At 36.4% G+C, this 14,018-nt stretch overlaps 1 protein-coding gene across 2 annotated transcripts in view; it reads left to right on the top strand.

Moving 5' to 3' along the window:
• Positions 1-11,033, top strand: part of LOC104593849 (protein transport protein SEC24 C) — a 58,892-nt gene extending 47,859 nt beyond the window's left edge. For both annotated transcript variants that reach the window (XM_010253882.3, XM_010253881.3), the window contains exons 18-25: positions 6,975-7,052; positions 7,179-7,317; positions 7,554-7,718; positions 8,698-8,843; positions 8,929-9,108; positions 9,379-9,467; positions 9,582-9,613; positions 10,537-11,033. In XM_010253882.3, the coding sequence (XP_010252184.1) occupies positions 6,975-7,052; positions 7,179-7,317; positions 7,554-7,718; positions 8,698-8,843; positions 8,929-9,108; positions 9,379-9,467; positions 9,582-9,613; positions 10,537-10,643 (936 nt within the window). In that variant the 3' untranslated portion in view covers positions 10,644-11,033. The remainder of the gene's footprint in view (positions 1-6,974; positions 7,053-7,178; positions 7,318-7,553; positions 7,719-8,697; positions 8,844-8,928; positions 9,109-9,378; positions 9,468-9,581; positions 9,614-10,536) is intronic.
• Positions 11,034-14,018: the final 2,985 nt, after the last annotated feature.

The raw sequence follows: 14,018 nt of genomic DNA, 5'->3' as shown, positions 1-14,018 counted from the left end.
CTCAAAGTGATTTACAAGGCATGACTAGGCACACAGGCGAGGTGCATTTTAAGGTCTGCACCTCGCCTAGGTTCCAGGCACAACACTTTCAAAAGGTGTGCCCCTGGTGCACCTTGTGCTTCAGCATTGGTGTGCACCTTAGGCTGCGTTTGTTTGCGGTGGAAAAACAAATATGTTCAGTACAAATACAATTATGGTGGGTCATGAAAATGCAAAGTTGGTTCAGTTTTACATTGGTAAATTTTGTACCTTTTCCAAACAGTTTTTGGCTGTGGTGAGAAATTCCAAGAATGGAATCCACCTTTCCTTACATTAACCCACTTTGAGTGCAAAGATTGTATCCATTTTTGGATACAAACTTTGTTCTCATTTTGAATGCAAACATGTCTTGGAAGTTGTGATAGCTGTTGCTTTCAGTACACAAATGTATTCTTTCCAAATGCTTGCAAAACTGAACCAAAGTACATATATATATCGAACTGGAATTTGCACTGCAAACAAAAACAGTTGTAGTTAAAACTTGCACATTCTTGCTTTTTTTAAGGAGACATTTTTTAATAATGTCCATTTTTTAAAACAAGTCCATTTTTTGCTAATATTGTTCATTCATCTTCTTAATACAAGGCATTTTTTAAAAGATAGAACTATAATTAAAATTACAAAACTAATCTTTTATGTACGAAATAAGAATTTAAAACCAAAACTTGTGTGATAGACCTCTTGCTTCTCTTGTGTGATGGATTGTTATCAAGACAACAAAGCAGTGGAGTTGGTGGATGAAGATCTGATTGGTACTAGTTGAGTCCGCTACTTGACATTAGGGGGTTTTAGCATTTCAGTTGGATAGGAGTTATTGATTTTGGTAAGAGTATATAGTTCTTAGGAGAGTAATATTTTGGAGTTGATGTTTGGCGGTACAAGAGGTTGGTGCTAGTGTTGATGTTGATTTGTAACAAAAGGTGTTTTGGCTTGGAGTTTTTCTTGTTTTCTGGAGTGATAGTAAATTGGTTTTTGTTGTGGGCAAACAAACAAGTTATTTGCAGTGCTTTGAGTGAACAACAGTAAGCACAACAATATAAAACTGAAAACAACAAAAACAAACAAGATCCCTAGAAATTTCAGAACTGAACTTGTAGTGAAACTCCTCTTGGAACTGTTCTGCCACAGTGATAATGGCGTCAAGCTGGTCTCTTGCATGGAGACACAATGATAGAGGGATTGGAGGGCACCCAATGGGTTGATTCATCAAAACCCAAGCTCCCAATAATTGAAATTTTAGGTCCTGAAAACACAATGAAGTGGTTAACAAAACACTTGGAAGCAATCTAAAACCAGTTTTGGGCATCACCTGCGAATATTCTGTTTTGCCTTCAGAATACACTATTATAGTGGTAAAACGGAGTATTTTGGAGTCACATTACTCTGTTTCACACTACACAACCCAAGTGCAAAATGGCTTGTTCCAAACCGACTCAAATCTCAATGGAACTTAGAATAACAACAATACAAATACACAACATCAATTTTTAACGTGGAAGACCTCTCCCATGTGAAGAGGAAAAACTATGGGGCATAACCCAGAAAAATCTCCATTATAAGAACAATAATGGGATTACAATATGTTCTTCTCTAGCAGCAACTTGAGGATACCATTATCTAGAGAAAACCCTCTTGGATCAAGTTCAAATCCTCACCAAAATGGTGGTTTACAACAATTAAGCTAGGGGATCCATTATCTCCTATGTTCTTTGTGTTGGTCATTGAAGTTTTGAATCTGTTATTTGAGAAAAGCGGTCAACTGGGTCTAATTGAAGGATTCAAGGTGGGAAGAGAGGGACCTTGTATTACTCATTGCAGATGACACTTTGATTTTCTTGGATGCATCAGTTGAGCAGATCTTAAATTTACGAGCAGTTTTGGCAAATTTTGAGTTCTTGACGGGGCTGAAAGTTAATCTTTCAAAGTGTAATAATTGGAGTTGGGGAGGTGGAAAGATAGGTTTTATTGGAGTGTGTTGGGGCCTTTGAATGCAGCACAGGGGAACTTCCTTTCACTTATTTAGGGATGCTGGTTGGAGGAGCTTCAGAATCAGGTGCACTATGGAGACCAATAGTGGAAACGATGGAAAGGAGATTAGATGGTTGGAAAGGAAAATATTCAACTACTGCTATGCATCTTCATTCTTTTTAATATAAAAGATTTTAATTAAAATTAAAGAAAGATGAGATTCTCCTTCCTCTTCTTCTTCCTCCCCTTCCTCCTCCTTTCTCCTCATCCCCCTCCTCTTAAGCCTCCTTGTCACCTCTTACATTCTGAACCATGCCTCACGCCTCTAGGTAGTGGAACACCTCACATCATGCCTCCGCGTTTTAAAACATTGTTACAAACAGCTCCTGAAGCACAAGAATAACTTCAAAAAACTCCTCCAAAAGAGAACTTTAGTTACAAAAACATCCAAGAGACCAAAACCAACAGTGGAGCACCTAAAAGCCCTTGACTAGGAGCCAAACTATGAAATTACAGAAGTACCCCTTGACCCAAATTAGCTACAAAGCTATCCAAGGCAACTATTTGGGATCCTACTACAAAATAAAAAAGAAAAAAAAACATATTTACATCATTTGTGCATATGGAGGTTGGGTTATTGTTATGGCATTTTGTTACATCATTTGTCCGTTCTCTTGTACTTGATTTTTTTCTTTCAATAATTTTTTTCTACCATTAACAAAAAAAGTCAGAGTACTTTGTACTGTTCTATTATTTTAGTATAAATAATAAGTGAAGGGGGCAGCCAGAATTATTGCTCTCTTTTCTTTCAACTTCTCTTCTTCTCCTCTCTTCCTTCTCTCTTCAAAAAACTACACCATGTTCTAAAAGATACGTGGTTAGATCTTTCTCAAAGTACTCTCTTGCATTATTTTATCTAAAAACCTTAGTTCTCACTCCAAATTGTGTGAGAACCATCTGGTGGAACTGTCGTACTAAGTTAGGAACCTCATCACGTGATTTCATCAAATATAGCCAAGAATATCGTGTATAATCATCCACAAACAAGAGAAAGTAACGGAATCCTCCCATGGAAGGGATTTGATATGGCCCCCATACATCAGTGTGAACAATATTAAAAGCAAAAGTACTTCTTTTATTACTTGGTTTAAAAGACTGTCTACAATGCTTTCCTAACTGACAACTCTCACACTCCAAAGTAGATAATTGAACAGACTCAAACAACTTTGGGAAAAGACATTTCAAAGAATTAAAAGAAAGTTGTCCAAAGCGATTGTGCCAAAGCATAATTTGGTTTACCGACTCTGACCAACTATTACTACTACTGCTAACATGACCCTGATGTCTCGGAATCTCATCCAAAAGGTAGACTCCATTCACCTCACGACCACTCCCAATCATCTTCTTTGACTCCAGATCCTGCAAAACACAATTACCAGGAAGAAAGGTCACAGAACAATTCAAATTTTTTGTCAAAGAACTAACTGACAGTAGGTTGGTATGAAGTCTAGGGACATGTAAAACAGAGAACAGAGTTATATCATTGGTCACTCTAACTGTCCCCTTCCCATCAATAGGCATATGTGAGCCATCTGCTATAGAGACTCTTGTCTCTACCAGAGCACAACTGATAGGAACTGAAAATGGTAGGGGCATTAGTCATATGCTTAGATGCTCCTGAGTCTATAATCCAGGGAGGTCCCTCCTTACTTGAAGTGGATGCAAGATTCGCAGTTGCATATGGACTACCTGTATGTGCAAAGGAAGTGGTGTAATTGGCTCCTGCATTCTGCTGTCCATCTGGAAGGCTAGGGCTGGGTGAATCTTTCTTACTCATAAGTTGTCCAAACCTCTCCATTTCTATTCTCACTGCTGCTACTGCAATGGATTCCCAATCAGTTTGGGAGAGAGGGGCTGAAGAGTCTCTTGTAGTGGCTACATTTGCATTTCCTTTCTTGTTTCTTATCTGAGCAGGCATAAGATTTGGATGAAGCTTCCAACAAGTGTCCCTGGTATGCTTAGGCTTCTTGCAATAATCACACACCAAGTCCTTCTTATCTTCCCTTCTAGTCTCACTACTCTCCCTGTCTCCATTCGGCTTAGGTTTTGTTATACCAACCATAGCTGACTGGTCAATCCCAGGCTGTCTCAGCATTACATTCCTCCTACTCTCCTCTCCAGAGACAAAGGCATAGGCCTGAGAGAGTGTCACACCCTCCCTAGAAAGAATATGCTGCCTAGCAATGTCAAATTCAGGGGTCAGCCCTACCAAGAACTCAAAAACCCTATTCCTCTCTACCAGTTTGTGATAAGTTGATGCATCATTTACACTTTCCCATACCACAGTTTCTAAGTGATCTATTTCCTGCCATAGGGTTTTCAGCATGGAGAAATACACAGCAAGAGGTTTTTCTCCCTGTTTCATACTTATAACCTGATTTCTTAACTGATAGGCTCTGGCTTCATTTTGCTTTTGAGAGTAGGTTTCAATCACTCCATCCCAAATCTCCTTGGCGGTACAGCCCATAGGAAATTTTTTGCAATATGAGGTAACATAGAATTACACAGCCAAGACATTACCATGTAATTCTCTTGCACCCATCGGGAAGAGTCTGTATCAGGTTTCTTCTCATCCCCAGTGTGATACCCTAATTTTCCACGGGCACCAATAGCCATCTTAGCTGATTGTGCCCACTCCAAATAATTTGTGCCATCAAGTTTTACTGTAGTAATGATCCCAGATCCAAAAATATCACTACTACCTCCAACACCCAATCCCACAGTACCGGTAGATTTCATCTCGATTTTCCAATTCTCCATTTTACTTCAAACAATTCAACAGTAAGAAAAAAATAGATTGGAGACCTTCAAAAAATAATTTAATACCACACAAAGAAACCAACCCTTCCAGAAGAAGAAAACCCTAGCTAGAGGGAAATCTCTCTCCCCACACCTCCCAACAGAGAGAAAAGGGAATCGATCACTCCGGGAGGCCTAGAAATTTTCAGAAACCAAACCACCCTCTTTAGAAAATCAAAAGAAAACTAACAATACCTGGGCGCCCAAGATCAGACCAGAAACAAAGAATCCAACTTTTCTAGGACTCTTCTCCGTACTCCAGTTCTTCCTGATTTTGATGTCGAACAGTAGATCACCTTCCTGATGTCTAGATCCCACCAAAAACTCCAAGAACTGGGCAATCTATAGCAGATCGATCAGCCCTTTACTTCTTCATGCAATCGGCTGATCTAGGGCTGCATGATAATGCTTCAAGAAACTCTAGCTGATGCTCTGATACCAAGTAGAAATCTGCTGAATTAAAAAAATATGAAAGAAAGTAGTTTCTTGAAGAGAGAAGGAAGAGAGAAGGAGAAGAAGAGAAGAAGAGAAGTTGAAAGAAAACAGAGCAATAATTCTGGCCACCCCCTTCACTTATTATTTATACTAAAATAATAGAACAGTACAAAGACAACTATGCCCTTATAGAGCGGCAAAACATAAAACAGCATATATATAACACTCAAAAAACATAATAAAATTTGGACTCACATAACTATTGTGGTCCCCACCTCCTATCTAACAACTAATATAAACAGCTACTCAGAAAAACATCATAAAACTAATTAATCTTCAACACTATACAAAGCTACCTGCCAAGCAAAAGCTTCCATCCTAGGAAGAATTGTTACCCCAAATCCCTTTTGAAGCTGGAATGCTCATTCTGATCTGGAATAAGAGCTTTGCAGAACGATTTTACTATGAAGCAGCCATTTTTACATTCTTTCCACCATCTTTGCATCTGTATTTTTTTAATGGAAAACTTCTTTAAGTTTGATTAAAAGAAAAGTACACTCTTCCATCTCTTGTCAAGCAGAGGTCTTCTGAAGTTGGGATATGAGATAAAGTATCAGCTGTGCCATTTGCTGATCTCAGGGTCCTCTATAAATCTGGTTCTCATTTCCCTTGTGTTGTGTTTATAGTACCAAAGAGTTTCTAAAAGTGACCTCTTTTATTTACCTTGCTTCAATAATTGTCAAAAAGGAAGAGATTGAGGAGGATGCCACCCAAAGAATCACTGCAGGATGGGCAAAATGTAGGGGTGCCCAACACCAGCAATATTTTATGGAGCTGAGTGTTGGGCAGTCATGAAACATGTCCATAAAATGAGTGTAGTAGAAAAATGTTGAAATGGATGGGTGGGAAAACTTGAAAGGACACTTAACAAAAGAACTTATTTGAAGGAATTTAGGAGTATCTCTATTAGATGATAGAATGGGGTGAAGTAGACCAAGATGGTTTAGTGACATTTAGAAAAGACCGTCTACTGCACCTGTGAGAAGTGATCTGTTACAATTTGAAAGGTATTAATTTAAGTGAGAAATGCTCTGTGGCACAAGTGATCTGTTACAAAGCTAGTGGTGACGGACCATAAAGGAAATGGGTTGAAGAAGTGAAAATTAACTTACATATTCATAATTCAACTATAGATATAACAGACTGGTGAAACAACATTCATGTAGCAAACCTCGTATAATTGGGGCAAGGCTTAGTTTAATTGAATTGAGGTACGCTTAACAAAAATATGCAAATGAATATTAAAAGAAAGAATTAGTTGCAGTAAATTTGTTAATATTGAAAGCTTCATTAACTTTTAACTATGTAAGTTCTAGTTGAAGAAAGATGGCTTAAAAAATCAGAAAGCTTTCCAATTGAAGTAAATTATTACTGATATCAACTTTTATTGTAAGTGGCTCTTCTTTCATTCTTGTTTTCCTAGTTATATCTGTAAGATCTTGAATTAGACTTTTTTATTTGATTGAGTGTGTTCAGATTTTTTGTTTTATTTGTTGGTTCTCTCTCATTTTATCTTGCTCCTTCCCTCCAGCATCTTTTGTGATGCCTTTGTATAAGTTGCTTCCTAAGTGGATTAGTTTTTATCTCTTAAAAACTTGCTGCCCATTGTGCAGATTGACTGTGACAAAACTATAATGGTCACCTTGAAACATGATGATAAATTCCAGGAGGGAGCTGAATGTGCTTTTCAGGTGCAAACTAAATCTGCTCAGCAAGTTGTATAGATCCTAATTTATCATATTCACATTTAATATGGTGAAATTTCCTTTGGCAAAAGAAATCTTGTTTGACTTTGATTTTGTATTTAATTTTCTTAGTGTGCCCTTCTGTACACAACTGTATACGGTCAAAGAAGAATCAGAGTTACTACTTTATCACTTCCTTGCACGTCTGTACTCAGCAACCTGTTCCGTACAGCTGATTTGGATACTCAATTCGCATGTTTCTTGAAGCAGGGTGTGTACTTGTGGTTCTGCTGACTTTGTTTTTTATCTGTTGCTCTATTCTGTCAAAACTTCCTCTTCCATCTTGTTCCCAATTGCTTCAAACTTGTAAACTATTCAGCATCAAGTTTTTTCATGTTCTCTAGTTTTTTACTGATTCAGCTATAACAGTTTTGCCTTTTCTTTTGTAGAGTTTTATTTTCATATAAGCTAATTTGATTTTTTTTATTTTTTATGTTTCTTCTGTAGCGGCAAATGAAATACCTACCACCCCCCTGTTGCAAGTCCGGGAACAAATGACAAATCTTTGCATCAACATTTTGCATTCTTACCGGAAATTCTGTGCAACAGTATCATCCTCTGGACAACTAATTCTTCCTGAGGCACTCAAGCTTCTGCCTCTATATACACTTGGTATTTCCTTCCTTGGGATTTGATAATTGAAATGTGTGGATATAATGTGGTATTTAATACTAGTTGTGGTCTCTTTTCTATCATTATTTTAGAATGCCAAATTTTAATCTTGCCTACTGATGCTTAAGATGAAGATCTGTTTTTGTCTTATTCACTCGCAAGCAGTTGGAGTTGGAAAAAGGTTTTAGAGTTTATTTTTTAAATCATTTCAGTGAGGGGAATATCTTGTTAGATATGGATACAGTTTAGTATGCCAACAATATATAAAGATGCAGTGGACATAACTACTAAACTCTTTAATAATTTGATATATCTTTTGTTGGGGTTGCATTCCATCTTACAAGGGATGTCAGCTTAGTTGTCTCAAAACTCTTTGGTTGATTCTTTGTGGAGGTTTGTTTTACCAGATGCTGCTGCCCAGATGAGCACTCGTCCAAAACTTGATGGTATCAAGTATCTGAAAATATCTATGGCATTTTCTGATGTTACTCTATGTAGTTCTAGCATACAGCTCTTGTATGCCATACAATAGCTTACCAGTTACAAAGTACGTGTTGCTAGTCAATTCAACCCTAACCCCAACTATTTGGCTTAAGCTACATAAATCCTGTTTTGCCATTTTGCTCTATTAAGAGCCATGTAAAATGCTTTGGGATTCATATTCATATTGGATTATTGGCTAAATGTTTTTATGCTAGTAAACAACTCTACACAATCCTCCATCTAGGATTGGGACTGGCAGTGTAAGACAAGCTTACACTTACACAATCCTCCATCTAGGATTGTGAACATGTACATAAAAAGTATTGAGCAAACGAACAGAAGATATATTTTTAGTTCACTTTCTTTGCATGATAGGAATGACTTTTGTATTTTTGTTGGGGTTTCCTCTTGATATAATATGATACAACCTTTACCTTTACCTTTCTAAGAAAAAAAGGAGAGTTCTACTGAACATGTAGTTTTGCCCATTTTTCAGCATTAGTTAAAAGCATAGGACTGAGAACTGATGGCCGAATTGATGATCGCTCGTATTGGATTACTCGTGTTGCCTCCCTCTCTACCCATTTGGCAGTTCCTCTGGTATATCCGAGGATGATAGCTATTGATAACCTTATTTCAGAGGTATGATTTAGTACTGTTAGTTCACAAATTTGCTTATTGATTTTTTAACCCCTGTAACAATGGAGTCTTTCTGGTCAATTATCAGGAGTATGATGGGTCTCTGATCCCCCCAACAAAGCCACTTTCCAGTGAGCATTTATCTGAGGATGGTATATATCTTCTGGAGAATGGTGAGGATGGTCTGCTTTATGTTGGGAATGCAGTTAACCCTGATATTTTGCGGCAACTATTTGGGAGCTCCTCTATTGATGAAATTCCTATGCAGGTATTCTACATACCAAAACTTTTACACGTGCACACAAATGTATTACGCATCATTTTTTCATTGTCTGATTGACATAATGTGTTCATATTTGATTTTCTTTCTATTAATTATTTTAATTTTGTTGGCCATTATTGGTTGATTTATTTATTGGAATGATGAAAGTAGAAATTCAACTGAAGTTTGTTATTTGATGGAACAGTATGTTAATTTCTTGTGTGAATCTGTGCAATTAACTGTGTGCCTTATGATTATTCTATGTTGGTATTCCAGCTTGTGCTGCAACAATATGATAATCCCTTGTCGAAGAAACTAAATGATGCTGTTAATGAGATAAGGCGCCAAAGATGTTCCTATCTTCGGTATGGAATATGTTTTGTGTAGCAAATGTTTCCTTATTTTTTTTTTTCTTTTGGAAAACTTTCAAATCGTTCTTCTATCTCATTTGATTTATGAAGCTCTATTATTATTTGCAGACTAAGATTGTGCAAGAAAGGAGATCCATCTGGTAAGCTCTCAGGCATCATAACCATCCATGCAACTTCATGCTTGGCTATATTCATTACTTTAACAATAGATTGGCACTTGCAGACAAATGTAGAAATGGATTCATTACTAAACTTGAAATTATGCTTTTAAAGAGGAAATTATTTTCATTCCATGTGGATTCCAAGTGGCCACTGGAAGCTGTGCTTGAAATTATTTTCATTCCATATGGATTCCAAGTTCTGAAAAATGGCATATTTTGCCCCTTTCGAATTCAACACTTTTTGGATCCCCCCCCAAGATTTAAATGGCCACTGATAAATGGAATTTGCCTCTTTGTAACCTTCTGGTTTTGGATTCCACCTTTAGAATTTGCCTCTTGTTTCACATTTTAGTTGTACTGGGCAATATTCCTGTTTTCATTGAAGTTAAACCCCATCAGTTTGTAATGTGCTCTTGTAACCTTCTGGTTTTGGATTCCACCTTTAGAACATTCCAGTGCAACCACCTTTAGAATTTGCTTCTTGTTTCACATTTTAGTTGTACTGGGCAATATTCCTGTTTTCATTGCAAGTTAAACCCCATCAGTTTGTAATGTGCTCTTGTTGATTTCATAGTGGCATCTAACTGGTGTGGTGTTACCTTGACACCCGATCAGATTGTTTCTTTAAAATTTCTTCTTTACTCTCTTCAAAAGAAAAGAAAAAAAAGAACTAGGTATTTTGTAGCTTGAACTAAGAAGGAAATAAAGGATTGATGCGTTGAAAGCATGGGTTTTTGTTGCTTTGTGCTTGTTTTTCCAAGAGGTGGAAGTATTTAGTTTCTTTAAATATTTTGGCAGGTGGAGTTGTATTTGGTAATTAAACAGCACTCCACTGCTTAGAAAATTTTGTTTGCTTCTAGCCCAATTATATGCAGATGCATCAACTTCTATTGTTTATGCAGGAGTTCTCTTCCTTTCTAATATGGTTGAAGATAAGACTCCGAGCGGCCTCTCTTATGTTGAGTTCCTTGTACATATCCACCGGCAAATCCAAACTAAAATGGCGTGATCTTGTGGTTTTATTTCCATTCCTCTACTAAAGGCGTAAACATGAGAAGGGCAGAGGAAGTGAGAAATCCATGCTTTGATGTGTGCTTTCAGAGTTCCTCCATCTCTCGATTTCCATTGGAGAGAAAGCACAATTAATTTCGCAATAGGAATTTTGTTACTACTAGGTTCAGCTAATATATTCGATAGGGAGGTATTAATAAATATAAAATATAGCTTTTCCTGTTTTCTCTTTGTTTCTCCACTTTTCTTATGTGTTGTTCTTTATTCTTTTGCTTTCCTTATTTTCTCCCTTTTTATGCTATAGACCATTTTTTGTCCTTTTTTTTTTCTGGTTGAACTGTAAATACAAGACTTTTAAGATATGGATAGAAACGGGCTTGATTGTTCATCTCTGGCTTCGAGGACTTTGGAAGAATAAAAAATAACTGCGAATGCCAACTCTTGAACTGTAAACCAATGACGTTAGCTTCGGATACTAATAATGTGAGAGAATAAAGTCCAAATTGTCATGTAACTATGAAATAGGACCTCTTTTATTCTAGCATTATTGTGTCACTGTCCTACTTGTCAATAGTACTTTTGTTCAAGATGATCGGGATTCTATGACGGCATATTAAAACGATACTAGAGTAATACCGAACGGAAAAAATAAGATTTTTCCAGACTTCTGAGCGACAGCATTATTCTGTCACTCCTGATTTCCTGAATGTATAATAACAATACAAAACTCTTCTGAGTGACCCACCGTTGACCTGGATGGTCGAACTGTTTGAACTGTCACCTGGTTAGGATTTTGGATCCGATTTATTCAAGACTGTTTGATTTGGTCAGTTTGATCATTGACTCATTTGATCCACTGACCAAGTCGCGAGTTGCACACTCAATACGTACAAATCTTTTGGAGGCTATATAACTTTATACTCTGATGTCCAAGATGATCGGGATTCTATGATGGCATATTAAAACGATACTAGAGTAATAACGAACGGTAAAAATAAAATATTTCCAGACTTCTGAGCAACAGCATTATTCTGTCACTCCTGATTTCCTGAATGTATCAAGAGCAATACAAAACTCTTCTAAGTGACCCATTGTTGACCCAGTTGGTCGAACCATTTGAACTGTCACCTGGTTAGGATTTTGGATCTGGTTTATTCAAGACTGTTTGATTTGGTTAGTTTGATCATTGACTCATTTGACCCACTGACCAAGTCGCGAGTTGTACACTCAATGCATACAAAACTTTTGGAGGCTATATAACTTTGTACTTTGATGTCCAATTAGGGTTTTTTTTTTAAAAAAATTTTGTGTAGCATTTTGAGATTTATGCATCCCAAGGGGCTGTAGGCGCTTTGCCCCATTATTTTTGTAAAAAAAAATCCATTTTTGGCCTTTAATTCTAATTTTAAAATTTTCATAAAAAATGATTACTTAATTAAAAATATAAAATAATACATATAACATATCTAAAATATATTTATACACACATATGGTTTGGCCTAGCTGGTTGAACCATTCAACCAGGCTAGTCGAATCGATGACCTACGACCCGTAAGTAAAAATGGTTTGGCCTTCGGGTTGGTTTTTAAAACATTGATCAAGAGTGAATTTTTTTCTTTGTATTTGGTGATACACACGACACTAATAACCCCCTCTCTAAAGCCGATGGTTGCGGGAATCGATTTTGCATCTAAGGGATTAATGTGCAAGTTTTTGTATGTGGTTATAAGGGATTAGTAGGTTTTCTAAGGAAAAATAATTACTGGTTTTGTGTCGGTATAAATCAAAAGATATGTCAAGGAAAAATAATTGTCTATGTATCTTTGGCTATAGAGATGAAATAAAACCATTGGTATATCTCCTAACCTATACCGGAAAAATAGTAATTATCAATATATCTTCACCTATATTGATGATTAAGGTATGTTGAATTATGGATGATTACATTGACGGATAAAAACCATCGATCAAAGTTTTAAAAATCGACCTGGAACCAGAACCGTTCTGGCCACCGGTTTCCTGGTTAACAAATTGATCGTTTGGTAGGTTAGTTTGCCAAGGAAATGTTTAATTAAGAATTCCTAAGTTTATTCATTTTCTTTCTTTTTTCTTGGGAGTGGGTGAACAATGTATGGTGTGCAACATTCCTTTTAGAATTGCAAAAATTTATATATGTAACATTCCTTTTGGAAGTACAATATGTATTGGGTTACTCTTTATAAAGGGAAAACAAGTGTTTATTAGGAATTAGGGTCACGAAAACTTGGAGGAGAAGCTCTGAGGCGTGTCTAAAGATAATGCCTTTAGAACATTATTTGCCCCCACTCAGTTTTACTGAGTTTACTATTGGGTTTCAAGCAAATTTGTTCCCATGATACAACAGAGCTTTGGGTGAGAATCTGCAACCAGCAAAACTAAAGAATCTCCAAAGAAACATTCTATGAGATAGTAGCAGATTGGACTGAGAAAGACGGGTGATTTTTTGAAAAACTTTTGTATTGTTTATTTTTTTGATTCATGTTCCTTATATAATTTCTAGAGAGTTATCTTAAAGAAGAAGATGCTAGTTCAAAAAGGCTCTTTGTGTAGTTACAATTTCAAACTTTGTGATTGTTCAAAATTAATTAAATAGTTAGTGATTGTTAACTTTTGAATAATGCTTCTTAAATCACACCCGATCAAATCATGACCATTGGATTTTCTTAAAACGTCAATGGTCATGATTCTACCTCAATCGTACCCTTTGGTGTAGTTTAACCTTCGCACCAAAAATCAAAGTGTGCCTCTAAAGTGCCTCATTGCACCGCACACACTTGCACACACACATGGGTGTACATTGCGTAATATCAAGCCTCCATACTCTCCTTTTATAATTCTAAGGAGTGAAACAAGCTACTACTTAAAAACTCAAAACATGTTTAGTGATTTTCCATTGTAGGACAATGCTTTAAAGAGGAGAAAAAAGTTGATAATTGGTTTTAGTGTGAGATTTAAATACTATTTTCAAGATATATGTGTAGGTGTATTTTTATGTAATTAATCAATCAAACCCTATTGGATTTAATCTCTAATGAGATTAAAATCCAACAATCCCCCACTTTGATTGATCAATTATATAGGTCTCTCTCTATCCAAACTGCTATGACATAGATATGCATACAAGAAGGTCTTTTATAACTTAAACATTTAATTAGTACAGATATCTCAAAGTCTTGTCAAAGTTATTGGTGGTAAAACTTTAAACCGATTACTCTCAAGATAGACTGAAAATATCCATATACATAAAAATGTCCTATCTTTGCAAGAGTTTCAAATTTGCTCAACACTTTTATGGTCTTGTGTTACTTTCCTAGTTTTATGAATGATCTCGAAA

This window comes from Nelumbo nucifera, chromosome 5, assembly GCF_055504915.1.
Source record: "Nelumbo nucifera cultivar China Antique chromosome 5, China Antique-T2T, whole genome shotgun sequence".
Lineage (NCBI taxonomy): Eukaryota > Viridiplantae > Streptophyta > Magnoliopsida > Proteales > Nelumbonaceae > Nelumbo > Nelumbo nucifera.
This window is presented reverse-complemented; position numbering and strand designations above follow the sequence as displayed.